General features: G+C 42.5%; 1 protein-coding gene across 4 annotated transcripts in view; it reads left to right on the top strand.

The window, feature by feature from the left end:
* Nucleotides 1–20,256, top strand: part of sgsm3 (small G protein signaling modulator 3) — a 44,478-nt gene that overhangs the window by 14,797 nt on the left and 9,425 nt on the right. For 2 of the 4 annotated variants that reach the window (XM_071397179.1, XM_071397161.1), the window contains exons 2-7: nt 11,116–11,208; nt 11,575–11,660; nt 11,950–12,013; nt 19,061–19,260; nt 19,447–19,554; nt 19,857–20,000. In XM_071397179.1, the coding sequence (XP_071253280.1) occupies nt 11,202–11,208; nt 11,575–11,660; nt 11,950–12,013; nt 19,061–19,260; nt 19,447–19,554; nt 19,857–20,000 (609 nt within the window). In that variant the 5' untranslated portion in view covers nt 11,116–11,201. Of the gene's footprint in view, nt 1–11,115; nt 11,209–11,574; nt 11,661–11,949; nt 12,014–19,060; nt 19,261–19,446; nt 19,570–19,856; nt 20,001–20,256 lie in introns of all 4 variants that reach the window. The other 2 variants (XM_071397170.1, XM_071397151.1) reach the window with 1 other exon arrangement.

Here is a 20,256-nt window from a genome sequence, read left to right as displayed (position 1 = left end):
CTCATTACCTGTATTAACTGCACCTGTTTGAACTCGTTACCTGTATAAAAGACACCTGTCCACACACTCAATCAAACAGACTCCAACCTCTCCACAATGGCCAAGACCAGAGAGCTGTGTAAGGACATCAGGGATAAAATTGTAGACCTGCACAAGGCTGGGATGGGCTACAGGACAATAGGCAAGCAGCTTGGTGAGAAGGCAACAACTGTTGGCGCAATTATTAGAAAATAGAAGAAAATAGAAGAAGTTAAAGATGATGGTCAATCACCCTCGGTCTGGGGCTCCATGCAAGATCTCACCTCGTGGGGCATCAATGATCATGAGGAAGGTGAGGGATCAGCCCAGAACTACACGGCAGGACCTGGTCAATGACCTGAAGAGAGCTGGGACCACAGTCTCAAAGAAAACCATTAGTAACACACTACGCCGTCATGGATTAAAATCCTGCAGCGCACACAAGGTCCCCCTGCTCAAGCAGGCGCATGTCCAGGCCCGTCTGAAGTTTGCCAATGACCATCTGGATGATCCAGAGGAGGAATGGGAGAAGGTCATGTGGTCTGATGATTCAAAAATAGAGCTTTTTGGTCTAAACTCCACTCGCCGTGTTTGGAGGAAGAAGAAGGATGAGTACAACCCCAAGAACACCATCCCAACCGTGAAGCATGGAGGTGGAAACATCATTCTTTGGGGATGCTTTTCTGCAAAGGGGACAGGACGACTGCACCGTATTGAGGGGAGGATGGATGGGGCCATGTATTGCGAGATCTTAGCCAACAACCTCCTTCCCTCAGTAAGAGCATTGATGATGGGTCGTGGCTGGGTCTTCCAGCATGACAACGACCCGAAACACACAGCCAGGGCAACTAAGGAGTGGCTCCGTAAGAAGTATCTCAAGGTCCTGGAGCGGCCTAGCCAGTCTCCAGACCTGAACCCAATAGAAAATCTTTGGAGGGAGCTGAAAGTCCGTATTGCCCAGCGACAGCCCCGAAACCTGAAGGATCTGGAGAAGGTCTGTATGGAGGAGTGGGCCAAAATCCCTGCTGCAGTGTGTGCAAACCTGGTCAAGAACTACAGGAAACGTATGATCTCTGTAATTGCAAACAAAGGATTCTGTACCAAATATTAAGTTCTGCTTTTCTGATGTATCAAATACTTATGTCATGCAATAAAATGCTAATTAATTACTTAAAAATCATACAATGTGATTTTCGGGATTTTTGTTTTAGATTCCGTCTCTCACAGTTGAAGTGTACCTATGATAAAAATTACAGACCTCTACATGCTTTTTAAGTAGGAAAATCTGCAAAATCGGCAGTGTATCAAATACTTGTTCTCCCCACTGTATGTAATCACCCCCAGAGACACCTGGCTAACATGTAGCCAGCTAGCTAAACAATGAACCTGCATAATCCAAACTCGTACTACTACCAAAACAAACTAATCGTCATAGCTGTAGTATAAATCTGCAGGTAAAAAAAGCTAACAAACTCTGTTCAATGTTATCTAGCCAACTAACATTAGGCTATAACTAAGCTCTCCCTCGCCCTCCATTTGCAAATCTGACCATAATTCTATCATCCTGATTCCTGCATACAAGCAAAAATTAAAGCAGGAAGCACCAGAGACTCGGTCTATGGGGGGAAAAAAAGAAAAGAAAAAATGAAACAGATGCTAAACTACAGGACTGTTTTGCTAGCACAGACTGGAATATGTTCCGGGATTCTGCCGATGGCATTGAGGAGTACACCACATCAGTCACTGGCTTCATCAATAAATGCATCGACAACGTCGTCCCCACAGTGACTGTACGCACATACCCTAACCAGAAGCCATGGATTACAGGCAACATTTGCACTGAGCTCAAGTGTAGAGCTGCCACTTTCAAGGAGTGGGACACTAACCCGGAAGCTTATAAGAAGTCCTGCTATGGCATCCGACGAACCATCAAACAGGCAATGCGTCAATACAGGACTAAGATTGAATCGTACTACACCGGCTCCGACACTTGTCGGATGTGGCAGGTCTTGCAAACTATTACAGACCACAAAGGGAAGCACAGCCGAGAGCTGCCCAGTGACACAAGCCCACCAGATGAGCTAAATAACTTCTATGCTCGCTTCGTGGCAAATAACACTGAAACATGCATGAGAGCATGTGTAGAGTCTGTAACACCATGTTTCAAGCAGACCACCATAGCCCTGTGCCCAAGAACATCAAGGTAACCTGCCTAAATTACTACCGATCCCTAGCACTCACGTCTGTATCCATGAAGTACTTTGAAAGGCTGGTCATGGCTCACATCAACACCGTTGTCCCAGAAACCCTAGACCCACTCCAATTTGCATACCTCCCCAACAGATCCACAGATGATGCAATCTCTATTGCACTCCACACTGCCCTTTCACACCTGGACAAAAGGAACACCTATGTGAGAATGCTGTTCATTGACTACAGCTCAGCGTTCAACACCATAGTGCCCTCAAAGCTCATCACTAAGCTAAGGACCCTGGGACTAAACGCCTCCCTCTGCAACTGCATCCTGGACTTCCTGACGGGCTGCCCCCAGGTGATAAGGGTAGGTAACAACACATCCGCTACGCTGATCCTTAACACGGGGGCCCCTCAGGGGTGCGTGCTCAGCCCCCTTCTGTACTCCCTGTTCACTCATGACTGCAGGGCCAGGCATGACTCCAACACCATCATTAAGTTTGACGATGACACAACAGTGGTAGGCCTGATAACCGACAACGACGAGACAGCCTATAGGGAGGAGGTCAGAGACCTGACTGTGTGGCGCAAGGACAACAACCTCTCCTGAAGAGGGCACGACAAAATCTATTCCCCCTAAGAAGACTGAAAGGTTTTGGCATGGGTCCTCAGATCCTGAAAAGGTTTTCCAGCTGCACCATCAAGAGCATCCTGACTGGTTGCATCACTGCTTGGTTTGTCAACTGTTCGGTTGTAAGGTACTACACTCCGACCGCAAGGTACTACAGATGGTAATACGTACGGCCCAGTACATCACCGGGGCCAAGCTTCCTGCCATCCAGGACCTCTATACCAGGCGGTGTCAGAAGAAGGCCCTAAAAATTGTCAATGACTCCAGCCACCCTAGTCATAGACTGTTCTCTCTGCTACCACACGGCAAGCGGTACCGGAGCGCCAAGTCTAGGTCCAAGAGGCTTCTAAACAGCTTCTACCCCCAAGCCATAAGACTCCTTAACATCTTATCAAATGGCTAACCAGACTATTTGCTTTACCCCCCCCCCCCCCCCTCCCCTCTCTTCTACACTGCTGCTACTCTGTCATTATCTATGCATAGTCTACCTAATAACACTACCTATATGTACTGATTACCTCTTCACCGGTGACCCCGCACATTGACTCTGTACAGGTGCCCCCTGTATACAGCCCCGCTATTGTTATTTACTGCTGCTCTTTAATTATTTGTTATTCTTAACTCTTACCTTTTTTAGGTATTTTTTGAACTGCATTGTTTAAGGGCTTGTAAGTAAGCATTTCACTAAGGTCTACACCTGTTGTATTCGGCATACTCATGCAAGGGTTTTTCTTTTTGTTTTACTATTTTTATACATTGTAGAATAATAGTGAAGACAAACTATGGAATCATGTAATAACCAACAAAGTGTTAAACAAATCCAAATATATATTCGAGATTCTTGAAAATAGCCACCATTTGCCTTGCTTGAAACCCTTGTACCCAACAAAATCTAAGTTTAGACATTTCTAACGTATACAGCCCTAATTTTAAATTAAGTGAAGATAAATATTTAATTTTATCTCATGCAGTTTTAGGCCTTTATTACATTTTTGCATGTGAGGTAAAAAATATTTGATAAAATGTGAAAAGTCTGGAGTGGGCATAATGGGTATCAAATGTACCCTTTAAGCCCATGGGTGTTCCAAATAAGCCTACCTCTTAAATAATTAATTTCCAAATGTTAACTTGTTGGTGAACCCTTCGCGCGCCAATCCCTTTATTGGGATCGATTTGACAACATCCAGTGAAAATGCAGAGCGCCAAATTCAAACTACAGAAATATCAATATTCAGATTCACGAAAATGTAAGTGTAATACATCAACATAAAGCTTAACTTGTTTATCCAGCCGCAGTGTCAGATTTCAAAAGGGCTTTACGGCAAAAGCAGACCTTGCGATTATCTGAGGAAAGAGCCCCGCATACAAACACAGACAGGTGGTGACACAAAAGTCAGAAATAATGATATAATAAATGCCTTAACTTTGAAGATGATCTTCTGTTGGCACTCAAATGGCCCAGAAACATCACAAATGGTCCTTTTTTGTTCGATAATGTCCTTCTTTATATCCCCAAAATGTCCATTTATTTGGCGCGTTTGATTCAGAAATACACCGCCCAACATGATTACAAAGTATCTAATAAGTTACCTGTAAACTTGGTCCAAACATTTCAAACAACGTTCCTAATCCAACCTCAGGTATCCTAAAACGTAAATAATCGATAGAATTTAAGACTGGATAAACTGTTTCCAATACCGGATAAAAACGTGAAGCGTGTTCCAGTTCACGCGCAACAAACAGTAGAGTCCACATGGAGTGACACTTACAAAGAACAGCCATACTTCTAAATTTCTCAAAAGAAAAACATCAACCAATTTCTAAAGACTGACATCTAGTGGAAGCCATAGGAACTGCAACCAGGTTCCCATTAAATAGGGCTTCCCATAGAAAACCATTGGGAAATACTATGACTAACCCCTCTCGGGGTTTCGCCTGCCAAATCAGTTCTGTGATACTCACAGACATTATAGTAACAGTTTTAGAAACTTTAGAGTTTTCTATCCAAATCTACCAATTATATGCATATCCTAGCTTCTGGGCCTAAGTAACAGGCAGTTTACTTTGGCCACGCTTTTCATCCGGATGTGAAAATACTATCCCTAATGTTAAGAAATGTCAGTTTATAATTTGTAAGATGACATTATAATCACCTCCCCCATTTCTATTCATCATGAAAGTAGCATTCATAACAGGGAGTTAGGTGTCTAATTGTAAACACAGAGATCAATTTGGTCCCAAGCTTTTGTTCTTGCCACCAGTACACACCTGATTCAACTAATCATAGACTTCAATCGAGACTTGATTAGTTGAATCAGGTGTGTTACTGCTTGGTTAGACTTAAACCCTGCCCCCGCACCGACCCTCTGTGGACAAGACTCCATGCACAAAGACCATAACTCATAAAAAAATGTTGCGTTATCTGAAAGCTTGTTCACATTACTCATAAAATATTTGGAAACCAATTGTCTGGGATATGAATATACTACAATATTATGCAAAGTTAGTATTGATTATATTGAACAATATTTATATCCATTTACATTGTGTTTAGAGGGGGGGATTTTTGTGATACTGTACCCTTTAAGCCCACCTGAGATAAATGTCACATTTACAAGAATTGCATCTATGTATAACAATGCAAGGTTCATTTAACAGTAAAACAAAATGCGTTACAATTAGCTGTGAGTTCTATTCTGCACTACCAAGCAAAAAGGCAGTAACTGCTCATAGCTTGGAACTGAGAAATTGCTTTTCCTTTTTTTTTTTTTTTTTTACTTTCCAGCTTAGTTAATTCTAGGGAGATCATTGGATATGTACTGTAGTGATCTGTTGTCTTACTATGAGTAATAAAAAAAATAAAAAAAATCATTTTGACCCTGACCTCTGTGACCTTTGACCCTTAGACATCAGTTACTGCCTTCTTCCTTGGCATGATAAGTTACAAATTGTAGGGTAGTACCAAAGCAAAGAGCAGTATCTGCCATTTTCATGTGTTAGTTTACTATGTTTCTCATGTAATTACTGACAGTGTAACAGAGTTGAAACTGCATCCTGTGTGTGTCTTCCACTAAGATACCAGTTGCATTTACATGGAGATGTAGGTTCTGCATCAGTGACGTTACATACTGTGTTTTACAAGTAGCCTGTGTCTTGTTATACGAATAAATGTGAAAAGCAGCACTGCAATTGTTAGAATTACATTAAATGACTACCTGTCTTGTAATGATGTATTGGATCATGATAGAAGTATGACGTAGGGTAATACTAATTATAAACAAATTACCATGAGATTGCAAATTTAAAAAAAAAATGAATTAATGATACTTACAATTTAGAAATAATAACTTTAAGAATAAGTGTTAAAATGTTGACTGTCAAGTCCATCTATTAATTTCATACCTGCTCCCTCCCAAAAAAGGCTCTTACATTTTCATCTTTATTTACAATTCTAATATTAAGTTCATAAGAATAGCACTCTTAATAGCTCTAATGCTTATTTAGATTGCATGGATGGACATTGACAGGAATAACACTTAGTATCGATGTGGTTGTACGGTCCTAAAGCACCCTCACATGGCAACTTTGATTCTCAGAAATACTATAATCATCTAGGCCACAGGGATTGGTTGTAGTCATTTTGGCAAAACTGTTTTTTTTCCCTACACATGTAATGATGGCACTGCAGCAGACATGTTGAGCACACATTTGGCATGCAAAGGTTGTTGTACTAATTACCAACAAAAGTAACATTTTTGGATTTTAACTTTTCTGACCGGGACAGTCACTCTATACTGGAATATAAAAGAACCAGAAACTCTGGACATGTGTATTAGATATATTATTAATGAGGTAGCAATTGTGTGTGTGTGCTCAACTGGAAAATGAGCGTGCTTGGCTTTTGACTAGAGGTAGACAGCATGGCCGATTTAATTAGGGACAATTTCATAACAATTGGTAATCTACATTTTTGGATGCCGATTACATTGCATTCCACGAGGAAACTGCGTGGCAGGCTGACCACCTGTTACGGGAGTGCAGCAAGGAGCCAAGGTACGTTTCTGGCTAGCATTAAACTTATCTCATAAAATCAATCAATCTTCACAATCACTAGTTAACACATGGTTGTTGATATTACTAGGTTAACTAGCTTGTCCTGCGTTGCATATAATCAATGCGGTGCCTTTTATATTATCATTGAATCACAGCCTACTTCGCCAAACGGGGGATGATTTAACAAAAGCGCATTTGCTAAAAAAATCACAATTGTTGCTTGAATGTACCTAACCATAAACATCAATGCCTTCCTTAAAATCGATACACAGAAGTATATATTTTTAAACCTGCATATTTAGTTAAAATAAATTTCATGTTAGCAGGAAATATTAACTAGGGAAATTGTGTCACGTCTCTTGTGTTCATTGCACGCAGAGTCAGGGTATATGCAACAGTTTGGGCCGCCTGGCTCGTTGCAAACTAATTTGCCAGAATATTACGTAATTATGACATAACATTGAAGGTTGTGCAATGTAATCGCAGTATTTAGACTTAGGGTTGCCATGTTCAACTACAATACAACTAGTAAAATGCCCCAATCATGTGTTCCGATAGTATAATATTTCATAATAAATCGGTAGGATAACTAGTCCCCTTGAGTACCAATACCAGCAACAGTCAGTCCAGCTACAATCAGTAAGAAGGTTAGAGACCTAACCAATCAAATTACCCTTGACAACAGCAACATAGGAGTCACTCAGAGTGCAACACGTGGAAGGGAATCTCCAGTGCACTCTTCCAATGGTTAACACGCATGTCACTAATAAATAGAATCCTTCATTCAGGAGGAAAATTATTAGAAGTCATGAACCATGATCACACCACGTACGGCTGGTCCAATACTTAGTGTACTTCCGTCGTGAGGTTAGCCCTTCCGTGGATAACATAGCTATGAAATAGACTTCATACCTATCGCCACTACAATAGTGGAAGACACAGTGACTTGTAGGACAAACCTCTACAGACTCCCTCGACACCAATTCTGGCTGACCTCCAGACATTGACCTGAAAATTACCCGACTACGTCAGACTCATTCTGAACAAGTTGTTATCTGCCAGGATACTTGGTTTTCTTCCCTTGACATGTGCACTGTGTAAGCATAAACACACATGCACAACGGAACATCCAATTAGGATTTATGCTAGGATCACTTAAGGGTCCAAGCAAAATACCAGCCTTAGTAAAGTTGAACATTTACTTCTAGGCCTTTGACTCACCAGTTTTACTTCTAGGCCTACAGCACTCACCAGTTTTCTTCCCAGAAGTCCATAGGTCATCCCTGTAGACTGCCCAAAACTAGTGCCTTACAGCTGTAGAAGCAACACACCAAGTAGGAAAACTCTAGATATGGCATTAGAGACAATGCCATGATAGTCATTTTGCCAGAACATTGTACGTATATAGAATACAGTCCAATTAGATTATTTTTGTGTGAGAACTATGTTTTGTATATCTTTTGTTTATGCTTTCATTCCTTTTCGGTTCAGTTCCTTTGACACTTAGGAAGTGATAGAGCCATAAACAAAGTCAGGGGGGGGGTATGTCATGACGTTGCCCTCTTTGGGTACAGCGAGCACTATTCCCCCCTCCCTCTGCACCAGCCCTTTTCTATGCACCATCCCCCTACCTCCCTCTCTGTTACACTCAGGCTGCTGTGGTCAGAGAGGTCGTAAATTCCTAGAGAAGATCCTGCCTCATGGCCAGACAGTATAGAGAGAGTACGTTTTCATAGAGAGAACAAATACATTTCTACCACCTCACAGAACTGGAGGTCCGAACAGTATTTATATTCTGGAGAATGTATAACAGATCAGTGAAGAATCCCCGTTTGGTACAATTTTGTGAAACTCATGAGACAATATGGCCACATTACCATAACGCTGTTTATACAATAGCCTCAGTTATGAGGCTTACATCTAATTGTTGTATAAAATGAATGAGTGAGGATGGAACTGTTTGTGAAATTGTGTAATGTGAATGAAGGAAACTCCAATTCCCTAAAAAGTTTCACTAAGTCTTTGGCACGCCCCCAGGGGCACAGACAGGACCTGGCGTCATGAGACAGCCTTTTCTATGTCCCGAATAAAACCCCCACCTGGGTTTTCTATCATCAGACCAGCTTACCTCGATAACGAGAGGGCCAAGGTTTGAGACCAGACCAGTACCTCTATCACAGAGGGAAATAAGGGTTTGAGTAGAATGCTGAATCTTTTAACCATCCCACGTGGTTAAACTCTTAGACTATCGATACCGACAGAATAAGACTATCGATACCGACAGAATAAGACTATCGATACCGACAGAATAAGAACAAGTCTTTGATATTAATTACTAGTCTGCAGCTAGGAATTCGGTATCATTGAACGCGAAGACCGACAACCGCCGAAACATCTATTCTATAACGACATGAATGAATATCACTCTGAACTATCCATTCTAACCACGGCAGAGAGAGAGGGCGGACGAACTCTCCAACAGAAACAAACTTTTCAACAGAGATCCCGACGACACACTGAGTGTAAATATATATATTAATTGCAATTATTCCAGAATAAGTGAGCGTTCATGTGCAAAGGATTAGCATTTCAATTGTTATAATTATCAACTTTGTAGTGTCTCATCTCAGTTGACCCCCACTTCCCTTTTTGTCCACCAAGCCGCGATACCGGTTTATCCCACTAGGGAAACGCCGTTATCATTTCCTTGTAACTATCTACTGTTTGTTTATGCATTTCTGTGAATTACTTAGTTAGTAAATAAGTTATTTAAGACAATTGATGTATTGATGACTCATAGTGAAGACTGGGTTCGTGCAGATAACCAACAATTTACGACGTTTGGAATGAGACTAACGTGAGAATAAAGAATAATTCATTAATTCGAAGACTAATTGATCAGATATTAAATATCTGAAAATTATATTATAACTTTGTAATCTGAATATTTTCCTTGGTTCCCCGACTTCCTAGTTAATTAGTTACATGATTAATCAGTTTAATCGCGTAACAATAATTACAGTGATTTGATAAGTCTTCAGTTTTAATGATGCCAAAGACACGACACTACACTCGCATTAACATCTGCTAACATGTGACCAATAAAATGTGATTTGATTATATAGTTGTGGTTCACCGAGTTCTGTTGCTACAGTATTGACTTTGACGTGGTGCGACTGCTAGCATGAAAAACCTATTTTCAATTGGCAATAAATAGTAATTAATACACATAGTATGCTATCAAGTGCATATATCAACACATTAATATCCTATTTTTACATTAAGTATGATCATCTGAGGTAGTACTAAAAATCTCAGAAATGTACAGAAATGCTATTGTCAGAGTCAAAGTTTTTTTTGCAGCTTTGAAATTGGCCACTAGTTCAAACTGTCCATAACTTAATAAGACATCTGATTGGCTTAGAATAACTGGTTGAAGCATTAAATAGCAGAAAATTTGTATTTTTCTTCTTTGGATCCCAAGATGGAAGTGGTCTTAATGGGTACACTTACCTTAACTGCTGTTCATTTAAATACACAGAGTTCAAATGCTACTGCCAGCCCCCCTTCTACTCCCTGAGGAGCTAGGCATGTCATGGGTTTACTTTCAAGACAATAACACTCTTATAGTGTTTGTGAGAGAAGTCAAGGAAGGGCAATATTTACAGTATGTAGAGCAGCAGCCATGGTCACGTTGCCATGATTATTGCATGAGAACAGTTGGTGCTTCAGGGAGTTTTATCCCTCTTTCTTCCTCCTTCACACACCCCCAGTTTTCTTTCTTTCTCCCACCCGCTCTCTCTTGCTCTGATTATCTGTTCTTCCTCCTTATCTCTCGCTTCAATCTCTTTCCTCATTGTATCGCTCTCCATCCTGACCTCCCTCTCTTGTTCTATTTGTTTTGATCCCGGGTGCAAGAAGTCATGTGAGTCTCTTCTGTTTGTTTGTTTTCTATAAGGAAGAGGTGTGTTTGAGAGAGAGGCTGTTGCTCTAGTAGTTCTACTGCTTCACATGGAGAAGGGTTAAGCTCTTATTGTGTGCTCTGTCTAGTGTCTGTTAATGTGTTTGACCCCTCCTTACTAGGGGAGGGAAAGACTGATTACGAAAGGATGTACTGATGCTGGCTGCCTTGCTACATGGAATTGAAGACCAAACTGAACATGCAATTAGTGTGAGTTACTGGGTCAGATGGGTCATTTGTCTGTGTTTTCTCCTTCCAGAGTCGCTGCTAGTATCTGATCTCCCTCCTTTCCCAGAGTGGTTGTCTACACCAACACACACCTTATTCATTCTGCTCTCCTCCAGCATGTCAGGTAAGGGCTCGCATCCCTCCTCCCTCCCTCTGTCCTCTCCCTTTTCTTTCCTTTACGCTTCCCCTTTCTGATAGTGCTTTTGAATATCCTTCTGCCACTTTCTCCTCTCACCCCCCTCCCCCCTCTCATTTTCCATTCCGTCTTTCTCTCAAACTTCTCTGTCAGGGTTTGATTATCCCCGTCAGTCTATTCTCATTCGGTCCTCTGTCAGCCCAACTCGCCCTTTTCCCTTCATGTTTCCTCTTGTCCTTCTATTTTCTTTATGTCCCTCACATTATTTGACTCTCCATCAGTTTCTCCTCACAGTACCTCATTTACCTCTTCTATCTCCCTCTTCTCTCATTCCTTCCCCCCTCTGTGTTCCAGGTGGTTACACTCCGGCCCCTGGGGGCCCCTTCTCAGCCCTGACCTCCAGTATGTGGCCCCAGGACATCCTGGCCAAGTACTATCAGGTAAGACCTGACAGAACCGATATCTTGGTATTGCTAGGTTAACACTGAGGAGAGGGACCCTCTAGCTTAGTACTGTGGTTGTCTAGGCTATTTCTGGATTTATTGTATGTGAACATTTTTACCACACCTGCCCATATTCATATTTTTTGCCATTCATTCTTGTAGCGTCTTGTTTGCACACATTGACCTATAAAGGTACTGCTTAACCCTTGGTGTTTGAGATGATTTATCTTGTGCTTTAATATAATATGTCATGGAACTCGTATGCTCTTATTGTCTCTGTTTACAGAAGGACCCAACAGAGGAGGCAGAACTGCAGTATGATGAGTTTGGCTTCAGGCTGGACAGTGACGGTAAGAACACTCATATTAGTTACCCACTTAGTTGTTTTTATTTATCCTGTATTTCACTCAAATGCATTTCTCGCTAAGCTAATATTAGACCTGAGGAGAAAATAACATCAGAGAATATCTGTTAAAGGAGCCACCCTGAGGAAGTTGCCGCCATTATTTCAATGTAATTTCCTGTCCTAGAGAGGATATGCATATTTCAGTTCCACCTCCAAAGAATAACGAAGGCTACTTAAAAACTCAGCTAAAAAAGAAACATCCTCTCACTGTCAACGGTGTTTATTTTCAGCAAACTTAACATGTGTAAATATTTGTATGAACGTAACAAGATTCAACAACTGAGACATAAACTGAACAAGTTCCACAGACTTGTGACAAACAGAAATTGAATAATGTGTTCCTGAACAAAGGGTGTTCCTGAGGGTGTTCCTGAATCAAAAGTAAAAGTCAGTATCAAGCGTGGCCACCAGCTGCATTAAGTACTGCAGTGCATCTCCTCCTCATGGACTGCACCAGATTTGCCAGTTCTTGCTGTGAGATGTTACCCCACTTTTCCACCAAGGCACCTGCAAGTTCCCGGACATTTCTGGGGGGAATGGCCCTAGCCCTCACCCTCTGATCCAACAGGTCCCAGACGTGCTCAATGGGATTGAGATCCGGGCTCTTCGCTGGCCATGGCAGATCACTGATATTCCTGTCTTGCAGGAAATCACGCACAGAACGAGCAGTATGGCTGGTGGCATTGTCATGCTGGAAGGTCATGTCAGGATGAGCCTGCAGGAAGGGTACCACATGAGGGAGGAGGATGTCTGCAAGACAACAAGCTCAGTCTGATGATGCTCTGACACACCGCCGCAGACCATGACGGACCCTCCACCTCCAAATCGATCCCGCTCCAGAGTACAGGCCTCGGTGTAACGCTCATTCATTCGACGATTAACACGAATCCGACCATCACCCCTGGTGAGACAAAACTGCGGCTCGTCAGTGAAGAGCACTATCTGGTCTAGCGACAGTGGGTTTGTGCCCATAGGCGACGTTGTTACCGGTGATGTCTGGTGAGGACCTACCTTACAAAAGGCCTACAAGCCCTCAGTCTAGCCTCTCTCAGCCTATTGCAGACAGTCTGAGCACTGATGGAGGGATTGTGCGTTCCTCGTGTAACTTGGGCAGTTGTTGCCATCCTGTACCTGTCCCGCAGGTGTGATGTTCGGATGCACCGATCCTGTGCAGGTGTTGTTACACGTGGTCTGCCACTGCGAGTATGATCAGCTGTCCGTGTAGCTCTGTCTTAGGCGTCTCACAGTACGGACATTGCAATTTATTGCCCTGGCCACATCTGCATTCCTCCTTGCAGCATGCCTAAGGCACGCAGATGAGCAGGGACCCTGAGCATCTTTCTTTTGGTGTTTTTCAGAGTCCGTAGAAAGGCCTCTTTAGTGTCCTAAGTTTTCATAACTGTGACCTTAATTGCCTACTGTCTGTAAGCTGTTAGTGTCTTAATGACCGTTCCGCAGGTGCATGTTCATTAATTGTTTATCGTTCATTGAACAAGCATGGGAAAACAGTGTTTAAACCATTTACAATAAAGATCTGTGAAGTTATTTTGATTTTTCCGAATTATCTTTGAAAGACAGGGTCCTGAAAAAGGGACGTTTCTTTTTTTGCTGAGTTTAATTACTCACAAATTCGGTGTGGGAATTAATATGTGGAGTTGATAAACATCAACAAATAGGGCACTGACAGCTGTCAGTGTAGCTAGCTAGCATGCTAACCTTATCTAGCTTGCTGGCTGTCTTTCTAACTTTTATCTAGCTAGCTAATGTCATCTGTTGTTGCTGGTTTTCTTTTATCTACACCGTATTCAAAAGGTTAGCCTGCTGGGTCTATGGCTGTGTTAGCAGTCGATGTTACTCTTCAATAACACAGACCCCAAAGCAAATCAGGGGGAGGAAAATAGGTTTATTCAAAGAGGACAAATCATAGATGTTATGCTGAGAGGTAGATTTTCATTCAAATCAAATTTTATTAGTCACACGTGCCGAATACAGCAGGTGTAGACCTTACAGTGAAATGCTTACTTACGAGCCCCTAACCAACAATGCAGTTTAAAAAAAATATGAATAAGAAATAAAAGTAGCAAGTAATTAAAGAGCAGCAGTAAAATAACAATAGTGAGACTATATACAGGAGGGTACCGGTACAGAGTCAATGTGCGGGGGCACCGGTTAGTTGAGGTAATATGTACATGTAGGTAGAGTTATTAAAGTCACTATGCATAGATGGTAACAACAGAGTAGCAGCGGTGTAAAAGAGGAGCAATGCAGTCAGTCTGGGTAGCCATTTGATTAGCTGTTCAGGAGTCTTATTGCTTGGGGGTAGAAGCTGTTTGCCGTGCGGTAGCAGAGAGAGCAGTCTGACTAGGGTGGCTGGAGTCTTTGACAATTTTTAGGGCCTTCCTCTGACACCGCCTGGTATAGAGGTCCTGGATGGCAGGAAGCTTGGCCCCAGTGAACCGCCCAGATGCACTGGGCGGTTCGCAATACCCTCTGTAGTGCCTTGTGGTCGGAGGCCGAGCAGTTGCCAAACCAGGCATACCTGTCCTCAGTGATTCTTTCCACAGAACAAAGGGACAGGATGTAGTTTTATAACCCAACCCTAGCCTGTGGTTGACCAATTAGAATTCCTTTGGCCAATGGCCAAATAAGTATCCTGTTTCAGGCTCAATGCCTAGACAAATTCCTCCCGTGTTTCTGACCCGTTGATCATTAATTCCATATTACAGAAAAAACACTATTTCCATTGATCGTTAATTCCCTCTTGACCTTTAATCCTCTTGACTTTTAGTCCTCTGCGTTGTGTATTATCTTAAAATATTCTTACACTCCCCCCTAGACCATTTTAAAAATACATATACTTAAAATTTATTTTTTAGAAAACATAAAAAAATACACAGTATTAAAAAAAACAGAAGTAAGCATAAAATGATTTACATTAAACACCTTGCATTTCTATAAAGCGCAAAGGGCATATTTTACTTGCTGTTACAATAAGAAATAGATTTCTAACAATGTTATAGAAAATAAATAAGTATTAACAGGTGTGTAATGATGATGTCGCTTAAAATTCCTACCACATCCTGTATTAGGAGGAAACTCACAAAATAGTCTGCAAGACAATATTCAATCGTCCTATTGTCAAGGTAATCATTCACCAAGTCCTTTAAAAGTGACCAGCTCTTCCACACTGGTATCAGTCCCACATAGTTAACTATTAAATATGAGGTTCTGACAGTCTGTCGGTAGTGAGAAATTCTACTTTCATTCCACTGGTTGATAAGGACTTCTCTAACACTTCACTGGTGATCTTGGATCACTTCAGGTACAGGCCTTGGGTCAAGAGATATTGCTTCAGACGGTAGATTCTCATAACCTGTAATCAAGGAAACAAAAAAGTGAAAGTAACATGTCCTGGTTTCAAGAGAAATGTATATTTCACATAGATTTCCCTAAGTAAGCATGTCCTGATTTTCAGGAAAATGTTGGACATTTCACCTAGATATCCCTAATATGATGACTGCGGTGTACAACATATAAGCTTATCAGGTTCTGATTATCTTACTGTGCTGCTTCACCTGAGACTGGCCCCCAATTTGCTAATTAATCAGTTCTTTATTCTCCAGGCACCGCTTTGTCATCAAAATGGACAACCTTGTAATGAGTGACATATATCAATCGTGACTTTCACTGCTGACCTCGTTATGAGCAAAACTTGATAAGGACCTTCCCATTTTGGTCCTAATGTCTCTGTTATATATTTTATTACCATCACACACTGTCCTGGTACTACGTCATGTCCCCCCTCGGGAGTTATTCCCCACGCCTCATTGTCTGTCTATGATTTCTCTGTGCTTTCATTTTCAAAAGTGAACTTGTCCAGGTAAGTGGAGTGCATTCAGTCTGTACCGTGAGTCTGTGTAGATATTAGCTGTTTTTCCTTCAGCCTGTTTGCATGCTTCTGTCAAAGCCACCAATTCCACCAACTGTGTTCTCCCCCCTTCTCCAGTGGTTTTCTCACTTAACAATGACATTACATTAACTTCAAAAGTTGTATAATATATGTTTATATCTTTATTTAACCCCAAAATGTGTGTGTCTGTATAACCACTTGAGGATTCAAACATATATATAGAACACATTGTTTCTGTAGGGCCTGGTTACCCATAAAACTTGTTCACTTCAAAAGCTTGTTGAATGCTCACAAGGCTTACATTAACCACACGTGTAACAATTGCTACTCAACTAGCAACTCACTTCTATGCAAAAACGAGGTTTCACACCCTTAATCAATTGTTGCTTATTTAACTGATGGTGCTTTAACAAAAACAGAGGCCTCAAACCTTTAACAAAGGACTCTAACCTTTTAATAAAGCAAACAAAGGACTAACCTTCATCACAGATACGTATCACTCATTGCATGCATCAATTCTAACCTGATTTGGTTGTTTTAAATGATATCGGTCTAGACTCACCCATCAATATGTTAGCATTCAGTAGATTAAGAGTTGACTACCGTGGTGGGTTGCGCTCAGCCCTCTCTTTTCCCTGGATCAAAACACAGTGGAGTTTTTCCTTGTTGTTCAACAATAATTCAATCTGGGTCATGGCAAGTCATAAGCATTGATTCAGGGACAACTACTCCACAGATGGAAACCACTGGCCTATCTTTGACTTAGCCATCTATTTTTATCTCCATAGTTGTGGCATCTTTCCTAAATTGCGTCCACGAATCCGCCATTGAAATTGTTAGAAAAAATATGACGCTCCGGTAATATGGATTACTATTGAAAGAAAGCTGATGTGTTTTTCTACATTGTAATGGACACAGTGCAACCTTTGGGAGGTAGGCTACTGGCAGGCTTCGGCTGCGGTATAACAAAGCCAAGTCGTGACTAAGTTCCTTGAATGTTCTTTCACGGGTGCTTTTCATTATCTTGATAGACAGGTGTGGTTTCTAGCTAACGTTACACCAATCAAAGCAGTGGATGTGTCGAGAAGCAACTTTAGTGGTCAAAACCATACGGCTGCGGGTTTGCAAAATATCATATCACGCAATTATAGATACATTATTTTTTTTTTTACTTAGTCTTTATTAAAAATATATTATCCAATGGATGATAATGCATTTCTGGTTAAAAAAAAATTAGTTTCCACACCCCATTTTAATTTGCTCCATGGCTCAGGTTGACAAGTGGACACAAGGCTGTTTGGCTCATCTCAGTCATGAAAATGAATAATACGGACCTGTTTCTGATGAATAAACTATGCCATGCTGGTTGGTGGTAACACTCAAATAAAACCCAGCCCTGAAATGTAACGTAGGCTGAAAATAATGTGTATGTCATATATCATAGGAAAAGACACCACATTCACACACATTTTCACAAAGTGGGCACTTCGGATTTGTCATTTCCCAACTATTCCATACATTGACTAAAACTGACTTATTGAATAAAATCGTTACGCAACATCATGGGTAAGCTCTGGCCATCGTCTATTAGATTTTTTTTCAGCCATAGCTGTATGCAACGTGTGACCGATCAATTCAATGCCTGTGATCAATTCACAGGCATTGAATTGGGGGCTCCCGAGTGGTGCAGCGGTCTAAGGCACTGCATCTCGGTGCTGGAGGCGTCACTACAGATCCTGGTTCGATTCCAGGCTGTATCACAACCGGTCGTGATTGGGAGTCCCATAGGATGGCGCACAATTGGACCAGTGTCGTCCGCGTTAGGGTTTGGCCGGGGGAAAGGCAGTCATTGTAAATAAGAATTTGTTCTTAACTGACTTGCCTAGTTAAATAAAGGTAACAAAATGTGACCTGCACTGCTTGCTGAAATCCTATTGACCTGTTGCTGATACTGTAGATGTAGTCCACTGTAAAGAAACCGTTAAAACAGGGGAAGCAGACCTTGATGGTGGAGGAGAAACCGTTAAAACGGGAAGCAGACGGTGGAGGAGAAACCGTTAAAACAGGGGAAGCAGACCTTGGTGGAGGAGGAGAAACCGTTAAAACAGGGGAAGCAGACCTTGATGGAGGAGAAACCGTTAAAACAGGGGAAGCAGACCTTGGTGGAGGAGGAGAAACCATTAAAACAGGGGAAGCAGACCTTTGGTGGAGGAGGAGAAACCGTTAAAACAGGGGAAGCAGACCTTGGTGGAGGAGGAGAAACCGTTAAAACAGGGGAAGCAGACCTTGGTGGAGGAGGAGAAACCGTTAAAACAGGGGAAGCAGACCTTGGTGGAGGAGGAGAAACTGTTAAAACAGGGGAAGCAGACCTTGGTGGAGGAGGAGAAACCGTTAAAACAGGGGAAGCAGACCTTTGGTGGAGGAGAAACCGTTAAAACAGGGGAAGCAGACCTTTGGTGGAGGAGGAGAAACCGTTAAAACAGGGGAAGCAGACCTTTGGTGGAGGAGGAGAAACCGTTAAAACAGGGGAAGCAGACCTTTGGTGGAGGTGGAGAAACCGTTAAAACAGGGGAAGCAGACCTTGGTGGAGGAGGAGAAACCGTTAAAACAGGGGAAGCAGACCTTGGTGGAGGAGGAGAAACCGTTAAAACAGGGGAAGCATACCTTGGTGGAGGAGGAGAAACCGTTAAAACAGGGGAAGCAGACCTTTGGTGGAGGAGGAGAAACCGTTAAAACAGGGGAAGCAGACCTTTGGTGGAGGAGGAGAAACCGTTAAAACAGGGGAAGCAGACCTTGATGGAGGAGGAGAAACCGTTAAAACAGGGGAAGCAGACTGTGGAGGAGGAGAAACCGTTAAAACAGGGGAAGCAGACCTTGGTGGAGGAGGAGAAACCGTTAAAACAGGGGAAGCAGACCTTGGTGGAGGAGGAGAAACCGTTAAAACAGGGGAAGCAGACCTTGGTGGAGGAGGAGAAACCGTTAAAACGGGAAGCAGACTGAGTGCCAAAGTAACAGGAATGCAGGGGTATAACACTGTTCAAAGATAACTGAAGTTGAATACCATCCCCCCTCCCCCTCCAGATGGTGTAGAGCCAGAACTGAGGCCAGAGCCCCAGAGAGAGGACCCCCAGCAGAGGCTGCGCTGGCAGGCCCACCTGGAGTTCACCCACAACCACACCGTAGGAGACCTGACCTGGGACCTCATCTCCCCCGTCCTGCCCCGCTCTGAACGCCTCCGCTCCCTGGTGCTGGGGGGCATACCACACAGCATGAGACCTCAGGTAAGGGGGCCTAGAGGGGGGAAAACACAGCAGTAGAGGTTTTAACAAAGGGACAAGACAGAATGAGACCACAGACTAGTAAGGGGAGGTGAAGTGGTCAAAGGGCCAACTCCTACTACGGTATGTAACCTGATTCAGAGATGTCTGTTGTCTCACTGCCCCCCCCCCCCTCTCTGGTCGTGATAGTTGTGGATGCGTCTGTCTGGAGCTCTGCAGAAGAAGAGGACTACAGAGATCTCCTACAAAGAGATCGTTAAGAACAGCACCAACGACGAGACCACTGCTGCCAAACAGGTACTGGATGCTGAGGTACTGTACATCCAGATGACTCCAGGTGGAGGGGTGGAATGGTACTGATGATGTAAAGATGTTTGTCTCTCCCTTGATGAAAATCTGTGATGGAGGATCAAACATTGTTAACCTGTTAAAAAAATATATGTAAAATATGATTTACAAGGGTATTTATTAATGGTTTGATTATTCATTTATAGATGCTAATAAATCTGTAAACTCTTACAACACATTGGTTGAAAAACAATATTTCCCCCCTCTCTCTCCACCCCCTCATCTCCCTCCGTCCATCTCTTCCTCCTCAGATAGAGAAGGACCTATTGCGGACCATGCCCTCCAACGCGTGTTTCTGCAGCCTGCAGAGTGTGGGTGTTCCCAGGCTGAGGCGGGTACTGCGGGGCCTGGCATGGCTCTATCCAGACATCGGCTACTGCCAGGGCACAGGCATGGTAAGTAGGACCTTCACTGTACTCTATTGTGTTGTTACGGTCTATACACTTTGCTCTGGCTGGCAAGACCTGGCGTATTACCATCCAGGTTAATAAACTTTCCTCTGGCTGGCAAGACCTGGCGTATGATCCAGGTCCCTTTCAGAAAAGGTTAAGAACTTCTCACTCTCTCTCCTCCTTCCCTTTCTGCACATTTTAAATAGTACTTTGATCTTGTGTTCTTGATTAACTCTTTAATCTAGGGAGTTTGTAATGC

This window comes from Salvelinus alpinus, chromosome 1 (assembly GCF_045679555.1).
Source record: "Salvelinus alpinus chromosome 1, SLU_Salpinus.1, whole genome shotgun sequence".
Classification (NCBI taxonomy): Eukaryota; Metazoa; Chordata; class Actinopteri; order Salmoniformes; family Salmonidae; genus Salvelinus; species Salvelinus alpinus.
The sequence above is the reverse complement of the archived record's forward strand: the minus strand, read 5'-3'. Positions and strand labels throughout refer to the sequence as shown.